General features: G+C 46.7%; 1 protein-coding gene across 1 annotated transcript in view; it reads left to right on the top strand.

Annotated features, from left to right (window-relative positions):
* dnah9 (dynein, axonemal, heavy chain 9) overlaps positions 1-24,936 on the top strand; it is a 649,263-nt gene that overhangs the window by 274,721 nt on the left and 349,606 nt on the right. The window contains exons 47-49 of the mRNA XM_072455799.1: positions 7,137-7,376; positions 17,998-18,159; positions 20,553-20,737. Of these exons, the coding sequence (XP_072311900.1) occupies positions 7,137-7,376; positions 17,998-18,159; positions 20,553-20,737 (587 nt within the window). The remainder of the gene's footprint in view (positions 1-7,136; positions 7,377-17,997; positions 18,160-20,552; positions 20,738-24,936) is intronic.

Raw genomic sequence — 24,936 nt, 5'->3', positions numbered from 1 at the left:
AAGAGGAGGATGGAGGAGCAGCTGCAGCAGAAGAACATTCAGGGAGTGTGGAGGAGCCTGAAAACCATCTCAGGCTTCAACCCCCCCTGCCCAGACAGAGGGAGATCTACAGTGGGTGAACGATTTAAATACTCACTTCTTCAGATTTGATCAATCACCCACCCCTCCCCCTGTACAACTGCATGCTCCCTCTTCCACAGCCGGACAATGGCCCACACCCGTTCCCCTTCACACCTCTGCTCCGGACCATCAGCTCCCCACTTCACCTGGACTCACCCATCCCCCCAGCACACAGTCCCCCTGCCATCCACTGACTGTCACAGCAGCAGAGGTGAGGAGTGAGCTGAAGAGGATTAAAGTGAGGAAGGCAGCAGGACCTGATGGCATCAGCCCCAGGCTCCTTAAGTCCTGCAGATGAACTCTGTGGAGTTATGGAGCATGTCTTCAACATGAACGTGAGGCTGAGGGTGGTACCACAGGTCTGAAGACCTCCTGTCTGGTACCTCTGCCTGAGACACCGCGCGCCAAAGACTTCAACAGCTTCAGGCCAGTGGCTCTCACGTCCCACCTGATGAAGACACTGGAGCTGGTCCTGGACCACCTCCGCTCCACCGTGAGCTCAGCCATGGACCCGCTGCAGTTTGCATACCGGCCTGGCATCGGAGTGGAGGATGCCGTCATCTCCTGCTGCACCGCTCTCTCTCTCACCTGGAGAAGCCTGGCAGCTCTGTGAGGATCCTGTTCTTTCATTTCTCCAGCGCCTTCAACACCATCAGCTCCTGAGGGACAAGCTGGAGACGGCTGGTGTGGAGTATAACCTGCAGAGTGGATCCTGGACTACCTCACGGACCGACCCCAGTTTGTGAGAGCCCGGGACTGTGTGTCCGACACTCGGACCCGCAGTGTGGGGGACCTGCAGTGTGGGGGCCCTGCAGTGTGGGGGACCTGCAATGTGGGGGACCTGCAGTGTGGGGGACCTGCAGTGTGAGGGACCAGCAGTGTGGGGGCCCTGCAGTGTGGGGGCCCTGCAGTGTGGGGGCCCTGCAGTGTGGGGGGACCTGCACTCTACACTGCAGACATGGACAGCTGTGTCCTGCAGAAGATTTCTGACCACTCTGCCATCATCGGACTCATCACAAACGATGATGTGGAGGACAGAGGACTGGAGCAGGACTTTGTAACGCGGGAAAGACCAAGGAGATGGTGGTGGACTTCCACAGAGGCCACGCCCCCCTCACCAGTGAACATTCAGGGACGGGACATTGAGAGAGTGACTCATACAAGGACCTGGTGTTCATCTGAACCACAAACTGGACTGGACTCATAACACAGACTGAACAGGAAGAGCCAGAGTGGACTCTACCTCCTGAGGAGACTCAGGTCTTTTGGAGTGACAGGGCCGCTCCTGACAGGTCCACTCCTTACAGGGCCGCTCCTGACGGGGCCACTCCTGAAGACCTTCTCTGACTCTGTGGTGGCATCAGCTCCTGTAGGTGTGGTCATCACAGAGAGGGAGAGGGAGAAGCTGGACAAAGTTCCGTCCTGGGCTGTCCTCTGAACTCGGTGCAGGAGGTGGGGGACAGAAGGGTCCTGGCTGAATTCACATCTATGCTTGACCATGAGTGTCGCCCCCTGCAGGACACTCTGTCCCCTGCAGGACACTCTGTCCACTCTGGAGAGCAGCTTCAGTGAGAGGCTGATCCACCCTCGCTGTGGGAAGGAGACGTTTCGCAGGTCTTTCCTTCCTGCTGCTGTCAGACTTTATAACAAAAACTGTCCTGAACATGTGCAATACTGATGTAACCATGTGCAATACCTGTAAATTAGAGTGTTCTATTTTGTTTTCATCCTGTTTACTTACCTGCTAATAGTATTACCTAGTCTTGTGCTAGTTATTTTTACTTTATTTTATTTTTATTTTATTCTATTATCATTATTTTATTCTTATTATCTGATTTTTATCTTTATTTTGTATTTTCATTAACTATTTTTATTTTATTTTATTCCCCCCCCCTCCATTTCCTATTAAGATATGAGAGTGTTGTTGTTTTGTTCATAAGAGTTTTATTAAGAGTGTGTTTGAAACGTCCTATAATCTGTCCTTTCCTCCTGTTTCTACTGCAACAACCACATTTCCCCTTGTGTGGCATTAAAGGTTTATCTTATCTTATCTTAACAGCAACAACCTCCACCCCCACCTTGAGCCTTGTCATCTGTGTAAAGGGCCCCGTAATGTTAGGGCCCCGTAATGTAAGGGCCCCGTAATGTAAGGGCCCGGTAATGTAAGGGCCCTGTAATGTAAGGGCCCCGTAATGTAAGGGCCTCGTAATGTAAGGGCCCCGTAATGTAAGGGCCCCGTAATGTAAGGGCCCCGTAGGCCCCACATCTCTGCAGCTCGACTCTTGTAAAACACTGTAAACGTTACTACATAAATAGGACTTTGTTTCCTTGTTTCCTAAAGCTCAGAATCCTTCATTGTGATTGGACACTGAATGTTGTTGTTATCATGACATTTAGATGGATTTGAACAGCTCATTGTTCATGTGTTTCATGTGTTTCACGTGTTTCATGTGTTTCATGTGTTTCATGTGTTTCATGTGTTTCATATGTTTCATGTGTTTCACGTGTTTCATGTGTTTCATGTGTTTCATATGTTTCACGTGTTTCATGTGTTTCATGTGTTTCACGTGTTTCACGTGTTTCATGTGTTTCATGTGTTTCACGTGTTTCACGTGTTTCATGTGTTTCATATGTTTCACGTGTTTCATGTGTCATGTGTTTCACGTGTTTCATGTGTTTCATATGTTTCATGTGTTTCATGTGTTTCATATGTTTCATATGTTTCATGTGTTTCACGTGTTTCATATGTTTCATGTGTTTCATATGTTTCATGTGTTTCACGTGTTTCATGTGTTTCATGTGTTTCATGTGTTTCATATGTTTCACGTGTTTCATGTGTTTCATGTGTTTCACGTGTTTCACGTGTTTCATGTGTTTCATGTGTTTCACGTGTTTCACGTGTTTCATGTGTTTCATATGTTTCACGTGTTTCATGTGTCATGTGTTTCACGTGTTTCATGTGTTTCATATGTTTCATGTGTTTCATGTGTTTCATATGTTTCATATGTTTCATGTGTTTCACGTGTTTCATATGTTTCATGTGTTTCACGTGTTTCATATGTTTCATGTGTTTCATATGTTTCATGTGTTTCATGTGTTTCATATGTTTCATGTGTTTCACGTGTTTCATGTGTTTCATGTGTTTCATATGTTTCATGTGTTTCATGTGTTTCATGTGTTTCATATGTTTCATTTGTTTCACGTGTTTCATGTGTTTCATGTGTTTCATGTGTTTCACGTGTTTCATATGTTTCATGTGTTTCACATGTTTCATGTGTTTCATGTGTTTCACGTGTTTCATATGTTTCACATGTTTCACATGTTTCATGTGTTTCATATGTTTCACGTGTTTCATGTGTTTCATGTGTTTCACGTGTTTCATATGTTTCACATGTTTCATGTGTTTCATGTGTTTCATGTGTTTCACGTGTTTCACGTGTTTCACGTGTTTCATATGTTTCACGTGTTTCACATGTTTCATGTGTTTCATGTGTTTCATGTGTTTCATGTGTTTCATGTGTTTCACATGTTTCATGTGTTTCATATCAAATCAAATCAAATTATTTTTGTAAGGCCCAAAATCACAACAACAGTTGCCTCTGAGGGCCACAGGGAGAAATGAATCAACAATGTCTGTGGTGGCGAGGGACGATGTCCTTAGACTCTCCTTCTCGGCCAGGAAAAACTACAAAAAAACCTCTTTGGGAAAAAAGCGTAGAAACCTGGAGGAGTTCCAGTGAAGGAGAGATCCGACTCTCACAGACGGACACAAGGAGACTGGAGCTGGACCCACTCTTCAGGCAGAAGAGGGACCGTCTGAGTCGAGCTGGAACCACTCTTCAGGCAGAAGAGGGACCGTCTGAGTCGAGCTGGACCCACTCTTCAGGCAGAAGAGGGACCGTCTGAGTCGAGCTGGACCCACTCTTCAGGCAGAAGAGGGACCGTCGGAGGCGAGCTGGACCCACTCTTCAGGCAGATGAGGGACCGTCTGAGTCGAGCTGGACCCACTCTTCAGGCAGATGAGGGACCGTCTGAGTCGAGCTGGACCCACTCTTCAGGCAGAAGAGGGACCGTCCACACAGGGCAGGGACCACTTCACCAGGGGAGGGGCATCTGGGTCCACAGGTCCTCAGGAGTGAGAGAAAGAAAAGAAGGCGGTGAACAGTTTGCAAGTGGAATCAAAAAATAAATATTGTTTGATAGCATAAGTAGTCAGAAGAAGAAGAGGATAGTGCTCAAGCTGTCATACTTCCCCCAGCATAGTTACTCCTAGGGCAGCGTAGCTGAAGCTGTGGGTTTATGTTTCTGTTCCTAACTACTCTGACCATAAGCGATTTCGAAGAGGAACGTTTTAAGCCTGGACTTAAATGAAGAGACTGTGTCAGCATATTTAACATGGGTCGGGAGCTGATTCCATAACACAGGAGCTTGGGAGCTAAACGCTCTACCTCCTACAGTACTTTTAGAGACTCTTGGCACCACTAGAAGGCTCTACCTCCTACAGTACTTTTAGAGACTCTTGGCACCACCAGAAGGCTCTACCTCCTACTGTACTTTTAGAGACTCTTGGCACCACTAGAAGGCTCTACCTCCTACAGTACTTTTAGAGACTCTTGGCACCACCAGAAGGCTCTACCTTCTACAGTACTTTTAGAGACTCTTGGCACCACCAGAAGGCTCTACCTCCTACAGTACTTTTAGAGACTCTTGGCACCACCAGAAGGCTCTACCTCCTACAGTACTTTTAGAGACTCTTGGCACCACCAGAAGGCCGGCATTCTGAGAGCGAAGAGCTCTGTTTGGATGATATGGTTCTATAGCATCTTTGAGGTAGGATGGGGCCATGTCATTTATGGCTTTGTAGGTCAAGAGTAGAATTTTGAATTTTATTCTAAACTCGACGGGGAGCCAGTGAAGAGACTTCAGCACCGGCGTAATGTGCTCTCTTCTTTTTGTTCCTGTTAGTAATCTTGCTGCTGCATTTTGAACCAGTTAAAGCTTTTTATGGAGCTTTTAGGACACGCTGCAAGCAGGGAGTTACAGTCTAATCTAGTCGTTACAAATGCATGGATAAGTTTTTCGGCATCACTTTTAGGCAGGATTCTTCTGATTTTGGCTCTTGTTACGCAAATGGAAATGGGCTGTTTTACAAGCTTGATTTATATGAGCTTTAAATGAGAGCTCCTGGTCAAATAAGACTCCAAGGTTTCTTACAGTAGAACTGGAGGCTACACTGACATTGTCCAGTGTGACTATCTGCTCAGATAGAGTCTCGTAGATGCTTAGGGCCAAGCACAATGACCTCGGTTTTTTCAGGGTTAAGAAGCAGGTAGTTTAGTGTCATCCAGGTTTTTATCTCCTTCACACAAGTACTAAGTCTGTACTTGATCGCTCTGATCAGGTTTCATTGATAAATACAGCTGAGTGTCGTCTGCATAGCAGTGGAAGTTAATGCCATGTGACCTGATAATGTTGCCTAATGGCAGCATATAAAGAGTAAACAGAATTGGACCGAGTACCGAACCCTGTGGCACACCGTAAATTACTTTAGAGCTTGGTGAGGAGCTCAGGTTTACAGAGATAGATAGGATAGATAGGATTTAAACCAGCTGAGGGCTGTTCCTCCAACACCTACATCACATTCTAACCTCTGCAGTAGAATGTTGTGGTCAATGGTGTCAAACGCTGCGCTGAGGTCCAACAGAACCAGGACTGAGACCAGTCCATCGTCAGCGGCTAATAACAAATCATTTGTGACTTTAACTAGTGTTTCATGTTTCATGTGTTTCATGTGTTTCATGTGTTTCATATGTTTCATGTGTTTCATGTGTTTCATGTGTTTCATGTGTTTCATGTGTTTCATATGTTTCATATGTTTCATGTGTTTCATGTGTTTCATGTGTTTCATGTGTTTCATGTGTTTCATGTTTCATGTGTTTCATGTGTTTCATGTGTTTCATGTGTTTCATGTGTTTCATGTGTTTCATATGTTTCATGTGTTTCATGTGTTTCATATGTTTCATGTGTTTCATGTGTTTCAAGTGTTTCATGTGTTTCATGTGTTTCATGTGTTTCATGTGTTTCATGTGTTTCATGTCTAGATATATAAAAGAGCTTCACTCTAGTGTTATTTTATGCAAAAGACAAAAGCTTGTTTTTAAAGTCGACAGAATCTTTGTATCTCTGATGTAGAAATACAAACACAAAAGTCATTTATATTCAAATACATTTATTTATCTCCTGCTTCGTCAGGACTTTATTTGTTTTTGTAATAATCGTCATCTCAAAGTGACTTGTCCTCATGTTTACACATTATATTCATAGAAAGATTAAACCAGAGGGAAGAGAATCTATACTTATACTTATGTCCTGCCCTCTCTGCCCCCCCTCCCCTCTGTGTCCCCCCCCGCCCTCTGTGCCCCCCCGCCCTCTGTGCCCCCCTGCCCTCTGTGCCCCCCCGCCCTCTGTGCCCCCCCGCCCTCTCTGCCCCCCCTCCCCTCTGTGTCCCCCCCCGCCCTCTGTGCCCCCCCGCCCTCTGTGCCCCCCTGCCCTCTGTGCCCCCCCTCCCCTCTGTGTCCCCCCCCCCGCCCTCTGTGCCCCCCTGCCCTCTGTGCCCCCCCGCCCTCTGTGCCCCCCCGCCCTCTCTGCCCCCCCTCCCCTCTGTGTCCCCCCCCGCCCTCTGTGTCCCCCCCCTCCCCTCTGTCCCCCCCCCCGCCCTCTCTGCCCCCCCTCCCCTCTGTGTCCCCCCCCCGCCCTCTGTGCCCCCCCGCCCTCTGTGCCCCCCTGCCCTCTGTGCCCCCCTGCCCTCTGTGCCCCCCCTCCCCTCTGTGTCCCCCCCCCGCCCTCTGTGCCCCCCTGCCCTCTGTGCCCCCCCCGCCCTCTGTGCCCCCCCCGCCCTCTCTGCCCCCCCTCCCCTCTGTGTCCCCCCCCGCCCTCTCTGCCCCCCTCCCCTCTGTGCCCCCCCCGCCCTCTGTGCCCCCCCCGCCCTCTGTGCCCCCCCCGCCCTCTGTCCACAGCGGCACTTCTGTGTTTTCGCCCTTTCGTTCCCTGGAGCCGAGGCCCTTTCCTCCATCTACACGTCCATCCTGTCCCAGCACCTGAAGGGTCCGGGCTTCAGCAGCGTCCTGTCCAGGAGCTGCCTCAGTGTGGTGCAGCTGGCCCTGGAGCTCCACCAGCGCATGGCCTCCACCTTCCTCCCCACCGCCCGGAAGTTCCACTACATCTTCAACCTGCGCGACCTCTCCAACATTTTCCAGGTAAATTATTGTTTTAGGATGAAGGTCAACATTAGCGTTAGCAGCATCAGGCTAATGAAACCGCTCACGCGCCGTTCACGCCCCCACCCTGCCCAGGCACAGCTCCCGCCTAGCATGAGCCTAGCATGAGCCGCGCACCATAGTTTGAGTTGGTTTTGCAGGTGGCTCATTCCCATGGATAGTATCCTGAGCGTCCTGAGCGGTCCTGAGCGGTCCTGAGCGTCCTGAGCGTCCTGAGCGGTCCTGAGCGTCCTGAGCGTCCTGAGCGGTCCTGAGCGTCCTGAGCGTCCTGAGCGGGGTGCAGAGTCAGGGTTCATGGAGCAGGTGGGGAGAATATCAAATGTGAGCAGGTGAATATTGATGATGTTTAATAAAAGAAGAGTGACCTCAGGTTGAGCGGTCAGAATGATAAAGTGTTCTGAGCGGCCCACGTGGAAAAACCAGGCGACTGTCACTAATTTCTCATCTAAATGATTATTGATTCAAGCCAGCGCAGAAGACGTGTAACCGAAAATAGAATGGATTTGCACTTTGCGGCTGTTCTGGTGATTTCATGTATTTAACTGGATGTGAAAGCGTCGTCAGGGAAACGCCTCCTCCAGCCTCTCATTCTGTAGAACACTGTGAACCACTGAGCTGAGGACTTACTTTTCATGTTTCTGTCCAGGACAGCTCCAGGTTCACTCTGAGGCTGTAGTGTCTCCTCTGCTGCACAGCCGCTCAGCCGCTCAGCCGCTCAGGCACATTTCACACTGTTGGAGATGATAAGTTTGTGCTTCTTTAAGTCTGTGTTTCCTGTGTGCTGCAGATGGTAATCAGCTGTTATCTCACGGTTTAGATGCAATCAAATGATTCTCCACCGGCCGTTTGTCAGAGAGATGAGAGCCAGAAGAGACATTAGTGAAGGGACTTTTCTGCAGCGCTCTGCACTTTTCTGTGCAGCTCACAGTAGTTAAGACTGTCACATGCGCAGTCGCAGTACACAGTACACAGTACATAGTATACAGTACACAGTATACAGTATACAGTACACAGTATACAGTACACAGTATACAGTATACAGTACACAGTACACAGTACACAGTACACAGTACACAGTACATAGTATACAGTACACAGTATACAGTATACAGTACACAGTATACAGTACACAGTATACAGTATACAGTATACAGTATACAGTATACAGTACACAGTATACAGTACACAGTATACAGTATACAGTACACAGTACACAGTATACAGTACACAGTACACACTACACACTACACAGTACACAGTACACAGTACACAGTACATAGTATACAGTACACAGTATACAGTATACAGTACACAGTATACAGTACACAGTATACAGTATACAGTACACAGTACACAGTATACAGTACACAGTACACAGTACACAGTACACAGTATACAGTATACAGTACAAGGTACACAGTACACAGTACACAGTATACAGTACACACTACAAAGTACACAGTACACAGTACACAGTAGACAGTAGACAGTACACAGTACACAGTATACAGTACACACTACACAGTACACAGTACACAGTACTCATTTCTCCCTGTGGCCCTCAGAGGCAACTGTTGTTGTGATTTTGGGCCTTACAAAAATAAATTGATTTGATTTGATTTGAGTACCCAGTACCCAGTATACAGTACACAGTATACAGTACACAGTACACAGTATACAGTACACAGTACACAGTACACAGTATACAGTGCACAGTACACAGTACACAGTACACGCTACACACTACACACTACACAGTAACAGAAACTCAAACGTATGTTTGCTTTGTCTTTTCAGAGCTTTTAACTTTCTTACAGAGCGATTTGTGCCAAAGTGTTTTTGATTGATTGCTTCAGTCTTTAGCGAGAGAACAGTCTCTATTCTTCCCCTCGGATGAGCAGACGAACACGCTTCCTTGTTTCAGCCCCTCCTCCAGGAAGCACTCTGTCCCTGTAGCATTTTAAAGGTGCATTGTCACATTTCTGCTTGTACCTTGTCTCCATGGATACACAGCAGATATGGTTAATGTCATATGGACCATGCAACAGAAAAGTGACATAGTGCCCCTTCAAGCACCTGAAAGGCCGTTTCCCCACACTGTGCTGCCTAGCAACCACCCGGGCCGCCATTACTTCCTGAACATTTTGTGAAACCCAAAATAAACCCTGTATTTCATTTCAAGCTAAAACTAAAAGTCCTTCTGCCTCTGACAGTTCCATTATGTATGAACCCATTTCAAAAGTACCAGAACCTGGTTTGAAGTCGTCGCTGCGGTAACTCGGGGCTCCGCCTCCCCCACACCTGCATGATCTGCCCGCCTCAGAGGGCGAGGCCGCCGCTTGACACTTCAGATCTTTGTCTTTGTTCAAAATAATTGGAACTTTTGGAGGTTGTTTTCCTCAAGTTTGCCACAGGAATTACTCTATGATCAATTCTAATGAGCCAGAAAGGAACAACTGGACTCAAGGTCACTGCTCCAGACTCAAGGTCACTGCTCCAGACTCAAGGTCACTGCTCCAGACTCAGCTCCAGACTCAAGGTTACTGCTCCAGACTCAGCTCCAGACTCAAGGTCACTGCTCCCGACTCAAGGTCACTGCTCCAGACTCAAGGTCACTGCTCCAGACTCAGCTCCAGACTCAAGGTTACTGCTCCAGACTCTGCTCCAGACTCAAGGTTACTGCTCCAGACTCAGCTCCAGACTCAAGGTCACTGCTCCAGACTCAAGGTCACTGCTCCAGACTCAAGGTCACTGCTCCAGACTCAGCTCCAGACTCAAGGTTACTGCTCCAGACTCAGCTCCAGACTCAAGGTTACTGCTCCAGACTCAGCTCCAGACTCAAGGTCACTGCTCCAGACTCAAGGTCACTGCTCCAGACTCAAGGTCACTGCTCCAGACTCAGCTCCAGACTCAAGGTTACTGCTCCAGACTCAGCTCCAGACTCAAGGTCACTGCTCCAGACTCAGCTCCAGACTCAAGGTTACTGCTCCAGACTCAGCTCCAGACTCAAGGTCACTGCTCCAGACTCAGCTCCAGACTCAAGGTCACTGCTCCAGACTCAAGGTCACTGCTCCACGATTGATCACAACAAAATCAAGTGAGCTGTACTTTCTTCTCATCTCGTCTCATCTTCTCTGCAAGTGAAGATCAGCGACAGATCTGCCAGTCGGGATGAGAGGCAAAACAAACTTCTCCTGTCTGCTCCTCACGTCTCCTCGTGCCTCCTCGCGCCTCCTCACGTCTCCTCGTGCCTCCTCCTGCCTCCTCCCGTCTCCTCGCGTCTCCTCGCCTGTCTGCGCTCATACTGCGGAGCCATATGGTGTTTTGTTTGGCTCCAGCTGAACACGAGACAATAAGAGTCTGGACTGACAGTGATATTTACTGTTAGTTTGCTCTTCGTCTCAGCTCAGCTCGCACACAAACACTGAGACGTTTCACCAAGGCTGCGCGGGCTGTGCACATCCTGAGACGTTTCACCGAGGCTGCGCGGGCTGTGCAAATCCTGAAATCAAGCTTTTATAATGATTGACATAAGTAAGACAAATTACTGTTAAACTTCACTGTACAAATAAAACCCTGAAGAGTCGACTCGGTCGTATGCACCGTTTACCAGGACGTCACATTTCACTGCAGCGGGAGCGTCTGGTCCCACCTGCTTCTATAGATCCTCCTGCTTCTATAGATCCTGCTTCTATAGATCCTGCTTCTATAGATCCTCCTGCTTCTATAGATCCTGCTTCTATAGATCCTCCTGCTTCTATAGATCCTCCTGCTTCTATAGATCCTGCTTCTATAGATCCTCCTGCTTCTATAGGTCCTGCTTCTATAGATCCTGCTTCTATAGATCCTCCTGCTTCTATAGATCCTGCTTCTATAGATCCTGTTTCTATAGATCCTCCTGCTTCTATAGGTCCTGCTTCTATAGATCCTGCTTCTATAGATCCTCCTGCTTCTATAGATCCTGCTTCTATAGATCCTGTTTCTATAGATCCTCCTGCTTCTATAGATCCTGCTGCTTCTATAGATCCTGCTTCTATAGACTCAGGTTTATCCGCTAAGAATGTTTTGCATATGTGACACAAAGTCATAAGTCACTGAGGATGACTCTGCAGGATAATGACCTTTCCCTGACCTCATGTCGGACTTGACCCCAAACACAGCACATGCTTCAGCCTTTGCTTCTGGGACGGGCCCTTTAAACACTATGAGCTTGAACATATCTCCATGGAGACGAGCAAGTGATGTCACCAGGCCAAATGACAAGTCAGGTCAGTGTAGGTCCCTCTCATGTGTTTAACGTCACAGTCACAGTGAAAGTTGCACCTTTGGATTTAATATTGTTTTTGATTCTTTTTCCCACTTTGTACATTTAGTTCCTCATTGGTTTCTTCAGTGTCTCCACATTTAAACTTGACACATTTGATCATGTTCAGTCCCTTTGCTCTGGGTCCCTGCGCTTTGCTGTTGCTTGTTCTGCTCTGCACTGGGCCCCTGGGACTTGTTCTGAGCCCCTAAGCCTTGTTCTGGGCCCTATCATCCCTGTGCTCATCTGTGGGCTCCTGTGCACGGCCCCTGTGGCAGAAGGCCCCTGTGGCAGAAGGCCCCTGTGGCAGAAGGCCCCTGTGGACTGTTCTCACTCTGCTCTAACACATTGTAGACTAAAGTGTATGTTGAGGGCCTCAGGTGTCAGGAGTGACCACTAGATGGTGCTCTTGTGCTTTGTTTTCATTTAGAGGCCCTATTCTCCCTTTTTGGCCCTTTCATTCCCCAGGTGGGCCCCGTAGTGGGACCTGGATGGATGTTTATTTGACTTAAAGTCGTTATAATGTTTATGATTATTGAAGTTTCTTTAATGTTGAATTTAAGCTTCTCATGAGTCATTAAAAAGAGGAAAAGTGCATTAATATGAACGACTCTTTGTTCTGTCCTTTTCACACAAAAGCGTCAAGTTCACATTTAAACCTGCCTCCTGCCTTTTCTGCTCCCTCTCTCTCTGCTCCCTCTCTCTGCTCCCTCTCTCTGCTCCCTCTCTCTGCTCCCTCTCTCTGCTCCCTCTCTCTCTGCTCCCTCTCTCTGCTCCCTCTCTCTCTGCTCCTCTCTCTCTGCTCCCTCTCTCTGCTCCCTCTCTCTGCTCCCTCTCTCTGCTCCCTCTCTCTCTGCTCCTCTCTCTCTGCTCCCTCTCTCTCTGCTCCTCTCTCTCTGCTCCCTCTCTCTCTGCTCCCTCTCTCTCTGCTCCTCTCTCTCTGCTCCCTCTCTCTGCTCCCTCTCTCTCTGCTCCCTCTCTCTGCTCCCTCTCTCTCTGCTCCCTCTCTCTGCTCCCTCTCTCTGCTCCCTCTCTCTCTGCTCCTCTCTCTCTGCTCCCTCTCTCTCTGCTCCTCTCTCTCTGCTCCCTCTCTCTCTGCTCCCTCTCTCTCTGCTCCCTCTCTCTGCTCCCTCTCTCTGCTCCCTCTCTCTCTGCTCCCTCTCTCTCTGCTCCCTCTCTCTGCTCCCTCTCTCTCTGCTCCCTCTCTCTGCTCCCTCTCTCTGCTCCCTCTCTCTCTGCTCCTCTCTCTCTGCTCCCTCTCTCTGCTCCCTCTCTCTGCTCCCTCTCTCTGCTCCCTCTCTCTCTGCTCCTCTCTCTCTGCTCCCTCTCTCTGCTCCCTCTCTCTCTGCTCCCTCTCTCTGCTCCCTCTCTCTGCTCCCTCTCTCTCTGCTCCCTCTCTCTGCTCCCTCTCTCTGCTCCCTCTCTCTGCTCCCTCTCTCTCTGCTCCCTCTCTCTGCTCCCTCTCTGCATTCTGCACTCATTCTCTTAGAGTCCTGACGCTGTGTCGAGACTACTAGGACCGCGTGCAGTCAGGCCAAGAGGGCTACATGTACATATATATATATATATATATATATATATATATATATATATATATATATATATATATATATATATATATATATATATATATATATATATATAAGGCTTATAAATCAGAACTTTCAAGGGGAATATCTCATTTACATAAATACATAAATGCATTACTAATCTGGACAGCGACTCGACTGAATATATTAAAAACAAGTAGGAAAGAGAAGATCATCTTGTTTTGACGGATGAAGAGTGGGAAACGTGTCCATCCCAGAGGAGGAGCTCAAAGTCTCATCCTTCACAGGGAAATGCAACAGTTGTAGAAATAGCGCCACCAGGAGGCAAACCACTGTCACATGACCTGGGACTGTCCTGTCAATCACATTATGTGAGTGAAATGAACAATGACGTATTTACATCCTTCTCAGTTTTAGAACTATGACCTCCTGCCATGGACACGATACATGGATACTTTTAGAATGTACTTTTAGAATGTACTTTTAGAATGTACTTTTGGAATGTACTTTTAGAATGTACTTTTAGAATGTACTTTTAGAATGTACTTTTAGAATGTACTTTTAGAATGTACTTTTAGAATGTACTTTTGGAATGTACTTTTGGAATGTACTTTTGGAATGTACTTTTGGCAGAAGGACTGACATAGTTAGATATTAGTTATTAGACAAATGGAAAAACCGACATTCTGACTTGAAGATTAAAAAATCTGATTGACTTTGATCTGAATGGGACTTATATGTGGAACATTTGTGGTCTTTTTGTTTTGTTTAAATACTTAATAATTATATATATATATATATATATATATATATATATATATATATTTTTTTTTTTTTTTTTAACTAAATGTTCATTTGTCTGAATTGTATCCCATTTTACAGCAAAAGTCTTTGTAATTAGGCAGATTGACTTCCTCATTTGCATCCTCAGTAAACAGTGACGATCACGTTGTGGCCTTGAAGTTTGGAGCACTTCATTATTTTTCCTCTTGAATAAACCAATTAAGAATTAGCCAGGGCAGATTCGTCCTTCGCTGTTGGTCTTGGCGTCTGGATTAGCCGTGTGTTTTCCATTTGGCATCAGTAAAACATCAGTAGAAGAGTTAATTGCTGATTCTCCCTCGGGGAAACACAAGGTGACTTTCTGGATCCCTCTGTGTAAACAAAGCCTTTAAGAGCCTCAGTTACTGGGCAGATCTGTTCTTAAAAAAGTCACCAAAATACAGTCGATATGAGTAATCTGGCTCATGCAAACGCTCTTCGCTTTGAGTCCAGCCGCTGTGGGCCTGACCAATCACAGCGCAGCCTTGTGGTCTGGACGGAAGTCAATCAGATTTACAGAGTATTTTGTGACATGAAAATAGGAGCTTTGTGTGTCTGAGGACAGAAAAGAAGTCTGTGCTTTTGTCTGACTGGATTTAACAAGAGTTTGATTTCTTGGCTTGTTCCTGTTGTGACACTTTGACCAGTGTCATGACTGAGAGTGCTTTTGGTGAGAACCTGTCCAGACTGATATTGTGTAGAACTCAATTCAGAGTGACACTCATATCAATCTGTGTGAGCAGGTTATGGTCTGCTCCTCCTGGAGAAGTGCTGGAGGTGGTTCCCACTTCTCCGGCCTGCACTCTGCACAGATGTTTCTGTACACTGGGTTTGGGATTTTGCTGAGGAACATTTCTGCTTCTGCTGGTGTTTTGAGCACATGTTTGACCATCAAAAACCACCAGAAGAACTGCTGAAGAAATGCAAAGCCTCGTCTTAGTTGTTTCCTCTTGAGTTCCTCACAGACGTGGCGAAGGTTTTCTCATCTGGAATCTCATATGGAACACCGTCTTGTCTTTGTACTGGAGATCTCCTTTAACTTTTGCAGCCTTCATGACGCGCTCCTTCACCTGGTGGTTAAGAAGCCTCATAATCAGGCCTCGTGGTTTAACAACTTCTTGTCTGGTCTTTGTTGACCATGTGCTAGAGCAGTTTGTTTGTGTAGGTTGAGCTAAACAGGCTCATTGTTTTTGTATGACGTCTTATCGGAGAAAAGTTGACATAATCCAAACTCGGACAGAATTCAGGGAGAGAAGCTGATGTTGACTTCCCAGAGAATCATCACATTGCATTTCAATCAGTTCTAATTGCAAACTCTTCCACTTCTTCTGCATCCACCAGGAAGGAGGTCGAGAAGAGCTTGATTTGTTTTTTAATAACAGAAAAGTCTTGGAAACGCTGGTTGAGTTCAGTCATAAGCGATGCAATCACAGATTTCTCATTATGAGCAGTAAAGTCCACGTTTGGAAAAGCAGATCTGATTTCAGTCAGTGCAGTGCAGCGCTGAAGCTCTGCAGATGCATCTCAACCAGCTGGAGCTTCACACAGAAGGCTTTCCTGTGCGCATAAAGGTGTGGAACCAGCCGCTCTTTGCCTTGTGGGGTCTTGTTTTGTGAATTCAAATGATGAGTAAGATCAACTAACAATGTGAGGTTTTCCAGCCACAGAGGGTCACAAAGAGTTCGGCCCTTCTCTTTCAAAAATGGATCGATTTTTGATCTCAGCGCGTAAAACCGCTGGAGCACAGAGGCACATCAGAGTACACAGAGTACACAGAGTACATCACTGTATTCAGAAACCACATCGGCTACGAAAGCTTGACATTCTTTGTGGTATAGTCCTCTAGCTCGCATCATGAGTACAGTTTTAACACACTGTCCATCACATCACCAGCTGGACCGTCTCGGTGGATTATGCAGTGCATTTTAACAGCTTCAGATGTGGGTTTTTTTAACATTATCACACAATGATGCTGCTCCTTTGTGCTCGCCAATCGTGGCTGGAGCTTGTCCCATTTAAAACCTATTTTTTCAATTGCCTCTGACGCGGCTTCAAAAATATCTTTACCTGTGGCTGTGCCTTTTAGGCTCCGCGTGTCGAGCAGCTCCTCCGTACTGTGAGTTACAGCTGAGCGCTGTCAGTGGCATCTGTGCTCCATCACACTCTCTCGAGTAAGAAACAAATGCACACGCTTTGTCTCTCAGCTGAAGTTTCAAGTCCTCCATTCTCTGCACCACAGTATTTCTGGATAAGATCACGTTGTTGAAATGCACTTTTTCTGGGCACATTATTTCTGTGACTTTGAGGCACGGTCTTAATCACCATCTGAGAACGGTGTGCCGTGCTGGCCAATCAGTTAAGCGACTTCATAGTTTGAAGTTGTAGGGTTTTCCTGTATTTTGACTGTTGTTGGGCTTGTAAGCTAGCTTCCATTAGTTTGACTTTCTGTGTTCGTTCATCACGGTGTACGATGTGTAGCTCTGATGTCTCATAGTCAGACTTTATACTTCAGAACTTTGTCCTTCATTGTCAAGTTCTCCGCCTGCAGTTTCACCTCCTCGGCTTTCAGCTCCTGTAACTCAACCATAGAGTCTGAGATTTTATGCTTCGGTGACGTGCTCGTCGACTCCTCCCCCTTTCAGGCTCGCCACATCGTCATCCACTCTGTCGAGCCAGGCACCGTGATTGGCCCTCAATCACACCATGTCACGCTGCATTTCATGTTCACATAAGGGCCAACTGTTGTAAAGTGTTGTCTTCTCCTCCATCCAGCCCACCTGGACCGGGGGCGGGGCTCATCCATGGCATCATGTTAGCCGCATTAGCGTATGAGAGAGTCTGTTTTCCACTGTGGTCACTGTCCGTTTGAGTGTTTACCTCCGTGTCTAACCCTCATCGCTCCTCGTTTCTTGGGGTTATGTGGATAAAACTGAGCTTTTTAAGACAAATGTCAGCAGAGGCCTGGTGTTATGCACAGGTCTGGACCAGGGCCATCACTGGAAGTCGGTCAAAAACCTTTTTTTCCCCATGTAAAATCCAAAATATACAGAAAAGTTAGTGAAACTTGACTTTTTGTGGAGCTGAAAATGCATTTTCGTCCATTGCATGGTAGCTCACCTCTGCCTGATGTTGTCCGCTCTCGGACACTAAGCAGGGCTCGGTCACCCGCTCGGTCAGTACTTTGGTGGGAGACGGCTGGAACACGAAAATGTTGTTGTGTCTTAGGCAAAACACTTCACCCACGATGCCTAGTAAAGCGCTTAAATACACTGTAATAATAATCATAATCATAATAATAAATGGAGTGTCTGCAATGCCGCAGCGCCGGCCAAAACTGCCATGTTAATTTTGTGCTGGCCGCGCACCGCGGCTCCTGAAACTGCGCCGCTATTTGACCGCGTTTTAGCACCGTTTTAGACCGCGCCGGGTTAAGGTTAGGGTTAAGGTTAAGGTTAAGGTTAGGGTTAGGGTTAGGGTTAAGGTTAAGGTTAGGGTTAGGGTTAGGGTTAGGGTTAAGGTTAAGGTTAAGGTTAGGGTTAGGGTTAGGGTTAGGGTTAGGGTTAAGGTTAAGGTTAGGGTTAGGGTTAGGGTTGAGGTCAAGGTTAGGGTTAAGGTTAGGGTTAAGGTTAGTCATGACGCTATAAGAGAAGTCCCGCGGTTCCTGAAACTGCGTGGCCATTTGACCGCGAGCCGCGGCACTGCAGCAACGGCCAATAATAAATGGGATCAAGGATATCTGATAATGACCCCTTTGTGTATCTGTTGTTTACAGTATGGTTGCTATGTAATAGTTACGTTTGTGTCATATCTGCTGCCCATGTTTAACCTGTTTGACCTTGTCAAATGCAGTTTAAATATCTTACATCTGTAGCTGCACTTGCAGACCATGCAGCTGGTCATGTGTCTGGTGTTGTGTCTCCTGTAGGGCATGTTGTTCTGTACTCCAGAGTGTCTGAAGATCCCTGCAGACCTCCTCAGGATATTCCTCCATGAGTCCACTCGCGTCTACAGAGACAAACTGGTGGACCATGGAGACTTCCAGACCTTTGACAAGCTCCAGACCGATGCTGCCCAGAAGTTCTCAGAGGTGAGAGTGACCAAAGAGCACCCCAAAAAGAGAGAGAGGCAGGGTGAGGGGGTGAGGAGCCGACCCTGTGCAGCTGTGAGTGGTGCTTTACACGTGCTCACACATGTAAGAACATGTCATTTCTCAACACTAAAAACAAGTTAAACGTCTCTATGAAGCAGCGCTCCAGGTCTTTTAGGTAGAAGTAATGGATTCAGTTAAATGATTAAGATGTTTTAGATCAGGGCTGCCCAATACTTCGATCGACTGGTCAATCGCAGAAGCAGTGAGGTCGATGGCAGAGGCAGTGAGGTCGATGGCAGAGGCAGTGAGGTCAATGGCAGAGGCAGTGAGGTCGATGGCAGAGGCAGTGAGGTCGATGGCAGAGGCAGTGAGGTCGATGGCAGAGGCAGTGAGGTCGATCTCAGAGGCAGTGAGGTCGATGGCAGAGGCAGTGAGTTCGATGGCAGAGGCAGTGAGGTCGATCTCAGAGGCAGTGAGGTCGATGGCAGAGGCAGTGAGGTCGATGGCAGAGGCAGTGAGGTCGATGGCAGAGGCAGTGAGTTCGATGGCAGAGGCAGTGAGGTCGATCTCAGAGGCAGTGAGGTCGATGGCAGAGGAGTGAGGTCGATCTCAGAGGCAGTGAGGTCGATCTCAGAGGCAGTGAGGTCGATGGCAGAGGCAGTGAGGTCGATGGAAGAGGCAGTGAGGTCGATGGCAGAGGAGTGAGGTCGATGGCAGAGGCAGTGAGGTCGATGGCAGAGGCAGTGAGGTCGATCTCAGAGGCAGTGAGGTCGATCTCAGAGGCAGTGAGGTCGATGGAAGAGGCAGTGAGGTCGATGGAAGAGGCAGTGAGGTCGATGGAAGAGGCAGTGAGGTCGATGGAAGAGGCAGTGAGGTCGATGGCAGAGGCAGTGAGGTCGATGGAAGAGGCAGTGAGGTCGATGGCAGAGGCAGTGAGGTCGATGGCAGAGGCAGTGAGGTCGATGGAAGAGGCAGTGAGGTCGATGGCAGAGGCAGTGAGGTCGATGGCAGAGGCAGTGAGGTCGATGGCAGTGAGGTCGATGGCAGAGGCAGTGAGGTCGATGGAAGAGGCAGTGAGGTCGATGGAAGAGGCAGTGATGTCGATGGCAGAGGCAGTGAGGTCGATGGCAGAGGCAGTGAGGTCGATGGAAGAGGCAGTGAGGTCGATGGCAGAGGCAGTGAGGTCGATGGCAGAGGCAGTGAGGTCGATGGCAGTGAGGTCGATGGCAGAGGCAGTGAGGTCGATGGAAGAGACAGTGAAGTCGATCGCAGAGGCAGTGAGGTCGATGGAAGAGGCAGTGAGGTCGATGGCAGAGGCAGTGAGGTCGATGGCAGAGGCAGTGAGGTCGATGGCAGTGAGGTCGATGGCAGAGGCAGTGAGGTCGATGGCAGAGGCAGTGAGGTCGATGGCAGAGGCAGTGAGGTCGATGGCAGAGGCATTGAGGTCGATGGAAGAGGCAGTGAGGTCGATGGCAGAGGCAGTGAGGTCGATGGCAGAGGCAGTGAGGTCGATGGAAGAGGCAGTTAGGTCGATGGAAGAGGCAGTGAGGTCGATGGCAGAGGCAGTGAGGTCGATGGAAGAGGCAGTGAGGTCGATGGAAGAGGCAGTGAGGTCGATGGCAGAGGCAGTGAGGTCGATCTCAGAGGCAGTGAGGTCGATCTCAGAGGCAGTGAGGTCAACTTCACAGTCTAGAATCTGAAAACCAGAAGAGCGCAAACACCTGACTTTTCTTGGTTAAACAACGTCATGTGATCTTTCCCTAACCAAAAGGAGGATGTGTATCCACCACTACTGTCTCTTCTCAGCAGGTCATGTGACTCTTGCGTCTGAGTGGATGTAATAAATATCGGTCAAATCTGTCTGATACGCACATATTTACAGACTAATAATGATCAAACACATTTTATTGAATGGATCTCACGTTAAACTACAAATGGGCTGCATTATTCATGTGATGGAGATCTCAAGCTAAGGCATGCGGCTAACGCTAGCAACTTTACAGTGTAGTATCATCACAATAGTGTCGTGTGTCCACATGCTCCATGTGGCATCATCTGTTCTTCAGTTCTCTGTTCTACATCTGTTTATGACCTTCATGTGTCACCAACACGGCGGCTGGAAGAGCAAAACCATGTTTCTTCTTGAGCTCTTCACAGATGTTGCATGAATAATAATGAATAATAATGAATAATTATGAATACTAATGAATAATAATGAATAATAATGAATAATAATGAATAATAATGAATAATAATGAATAATAATGAATAATAATGAATAATAATGAATAATAATGCAGAATATGAGGCCTTTCGAATGATGTAAAGTCCGGGCTAAGGTTAGTAGTGACTGATGAATGTAAGCCATTGTATTGTGCACGTGTGTCCAGGATGCCCCGCCCGCCCTGGACATGACCCTGTACTGGCACTTTGCCCGCGGCCTGGGCGAGCCGCTCTACATGCCCGTGGAGTCGTGGAGCAGCCTGAGCACGACCCTCCTGGAGGCACTGGACGGGTACAACGAGGTGAACGCGACGCTGAGCCTGGTGCTGTTTGAAGACGCCATGGCGCATATGTACGTGGAACACACACACAACAACACTCACAACAACACAACAACACTCACAACAACACTCACAGCAACACTTTCAACTACACTCACAACAACACAACAACACTCACAACACTCACAACAACACAACAACACTCACAACAACACTCAAAACAACACAACAACACTTTCAACTACACTCACAACAACACATCAACACTTAAAACAACACAACAACACGCACAACAACACAACAACACTCACAACAACACAACTACACTCACAAGAACACTTTCAACTACACTCACAACAACACAACAACAACACAACAACACTCACAACAACACAACTACACTCACAACAACACTTTCAACTACACTCACAACAACACAACTACACTTACAACAACACAACACGACTTACAACAACACTTTCAACTACACTCACAACAACACAACTACACTTACAACAACACAACACCACTTACAACAACACTTTCAACTACACTCACAACAACACAACTACACTTACAACAACACAACTACACTTACAACAACACAATACCACTTACAACAACACACCAACACTTACAACAACATAACAACACTTACAACAACACAACACCACTTACAACAACACTTACAACAACATAACAACACTTACAACAACATAACAACACTTACAACAACACTTACAACAACAACACTTACAACAACAACACTTACAACAACACAACAACACTTACAACAACAACACTTACAACAACACAACAACACTTACAACAACACAACAACACTTACAACAACACAACTACACTTACAACAACACAACTACACTTACAACAACACTTACAACAACACAACAACACTTACAACAACAACACTTACAACAACACAACAACACTTACAACAACACAACTACACTTACAACAACACAACTACACTTACAACAACACAATACCACTTACAACAACACACCAACACTTACAACAACATAACAACACTTACAACAACACAACACCACTTACAACAACACAACACCACTTACAACAACACTTACAACAACATAACAACACTTACAACAACACTTACAACAACAACACTTACAACAACACAACAACACTTACAACAACACAACAACACTTACAACAACAACACTTACAACAACACAACAACACTTACAACAACACTTACAACAACAACACTTACAACAACACAACAACACTTACAACAACGCAACAACACTTACAACAACAACACTTACAACAACACAACAACACTTACAACAACAACACTTACAACAACACAACAACACTTACAACAACACAACAACACTTACAACAACACAACTACACTTACAACAACACTTACAACAACACAACAACACTTACAACAACACAACAACACTTACAACAACACTTACAACAACACAACAACACTTACAACAACAACACTTACAACAACACAACAACACTTACAACAACACAACAACACTTACAACAACACAACTACACTTACAACAACACTTACAACAACACAACAACACTTACAACAACACAACACCACTTACAACACAACAACACTCACTGACAAAAGTGGGAGAGGATCTAGAATGTGGAGTGATGTTCCTTCAGAATAATATGTCTCTAGTGAAAGCACAAAGTAGTGGTCAGTAGTGGTCAGTAGGGGTCAGTAGTGGTCAGTAGGGGCCAGTAGGGGTCAGTAGTGGTCAGTAGGGGCCAGTAGGGGTCAGTAATGGTCAGTAGTGGTCAGTAGTGGTCAGTAGTGGTCAGTGGTCAGTAGTGGTCAGTAGGGGCCAGTAGGGGTCAGTAGTGGTCAGTAGGGGTCAGTAGTGGTCAGTGGTCAGTAGTGGTCAGTAGGGGCCAGTAGGGGTCAGTAGTGGTCAGTAGGGGTCAGTAGTGGTCAGTGGTCAGTAGTGGTCAGTAGGGGCCAGTAGGGGTCAGTAGTGGTCAGTAGTGGTCAGTAGTGGTCAGTAGTGGTCAGTAGGGGTCAGTAGTGGTCAGTAGTGGTCAGTGGTCAGTAGTGGTCAGTGGTCAGTAGTGGTCAGTAGTGGTCAGTGAAATAGCTCAAGTAAGAGTGAAAACATCTCGAGACAGAACTGTTTGCACAAATCAATCAATAATAGTCACCAGTATAAAAGCCTAATACAATGCAATTAACAGTGCAAACAATAAAACAAATAGTACAAGACGTGTCAATACATCTGAGCGTTAAAGCCTTTGACATACTTAAATACCAAACGCACCACATTATATTCACATCATTTATGCTTCTCCTCTTCTCATAAATATGTATATCTGAATAAAGCTGCTGCCAATAGCACACTCCTGTCCACTGCGCCCATGCTAGAGCACACACTTCCTCCTCTACAGCTCAGCTCTGTGAAGAATGGCCACTTTGACTTGGTGTCATGAAAAACGTGACACATTCCTCCAGCAAATGTCCCTCCAGACCCGTGAACCATGGGGCCCTCGCACACCTTCCCACTCCTCGTCTGCCAAAGTGAGATTACCTTCTGTTTCCCATCTGTCCTCACATATTCAGGAGAGTTTCTGTCCAGATTAGCAATACATCTAATCTAGATCAGGTAGATATATAACATTTTTATCGATAGAAATATGATTCTTACAGTCCTTTGCAGCAGCTGCCCCTCCACTGCGCTGCTCAGTGCTGCTGTGCTGCTGGAGCGAGAAGTGCCGACGCGCACTAAACTATACAGACTTGAGCAGAGATCTGAGCGAGGAAAGAGACGTGTGGTTTTGGAAAACATGTTGAAGAAAGAAAAAGACAGTTTTGTGTATGTTAGAGCTCTGCTAAAAGCTGCGCTAATATGGAGCTAATATGGAGCTAATATGGAGCTAATGTGGAGCTAATGTGGAGCTAACAACCAGAAAACAAACTTCTGTGATGAAATAAAGTATGAACATGACAAAGTGAAGCTGCTGTGAGCTCTGACTGTGACTACAAACATAAGTGTCACTCAGAGCATCTTAATCTAGAGCTCATATTGAGTTTGAGCAGCAACTTGTCTGTGACATCAACATTTCATATCAGAAATAACATCACAAGTCCATGTTCCTGCTGCTGCTGCATGAATATGGACTCAGTCTTTCACCTGCTGCACATTTGTGCAACAGTCTCCACAGAGAACTATTACTAGGCCGTATAAAGCTATTTATTTCTTATATTTTGTATTCTCGGTGTCGTCCCTCACTCGTCCATGAGTGTTCGATTGTAGAAAAAGATTCAGTTGTATCAGCTGGACTTTTTAGGAAAATCTAAACGTATCGACTCTCAACCCGAGGGTCATTCTCAATCTGCCAATCAAGACCGGGAACTCAGACATTTACCCTACTCTGAGTGTTGTAGTTTTTAGCTTTTTCTCCCTTTGTTTCTCTTTTGCCGACGCACAGGCTATAATCTTTACTTTAGCAGCATCCCAAAAGTAATTTCCCTCTAGATAGGTCTTCCTTAAACAAAATGTCATCAAACAAGCTGGCATTGACCCTGCGTCCTCTTTGTCACGATAATGCTTCTGACATGTAATAGTCAGATGCTCAAATCAAATATGTCACACAAAAAACATCCGTCTCTTCAAAACATCATAAATGTCTTATTATACGACCATGACATAAACTCACATGCCTCACGGGGATGGATCCATCTCTTGTTGCTGCTCAGCTCTCTGGGTTTTGTTTTTGTGGGAGGAGCATGTGTCTTTTTACCTTCAGAAGTCTCCAGAAGACTTGTCTGTGAGAGCCTTAAATTACACATGTGACAGACTTTGCCTGTTGTTGACTCATTTCATGAGCTTGTGCAAGACCTTCTGGCCTCTCTATCTCTATCTTCATGACAGGCTCCTTCTCACGGTGGTTTGGAAACATCATTATCTTGGTGGTTTATCAGCTTCTTGTCCAGGCGACGTGCTCGTCCTACAGTGATGGAAGCGTCTGCAGCTCCAGTGCCAGACATAAGCTCTCGAATGAGGAAGCTCGTCTCCTTCCTCGTTCTTCGGTCCCCACAAGTCTGATATTGTTCCTGCAGTACATGGACTCCAAATCCAGAATATTTCTTTTCATATTTTGTTAGCTTTAGAATTATTAGCTTGTAGGGAAGTCCATAGTCCTTCAGCTTGGCCTCCCTTGCCTTTCTCGGGTTCAGTCTCATACGGCGTCTTGCTCCTCGGTTTGTGGCTGAAAATAT

The sequence above is a fragment of the Eucyclogobius newberryi genome, unplaced genomic scaffold (assembly GCF_026437365.1).
Source record: "Eucyclogobius newberryi isolate DKJ021-1_F unplaced genomic scaffold, fEucNew1.0.hap1 SCAF_20, whole genome shotgun sequence".
Classification (NCBI taxonomy): domain Eukaryota; kingdom Metazoa; phylum Chordata; class Actinopteri; order Gobiiformes; family Gobiidae; genus Eucyclogobius; species Eucyclogobius newberryi.
This window is presented reverse-complemented; position numbering and strand designations above follow the sequence as displayed.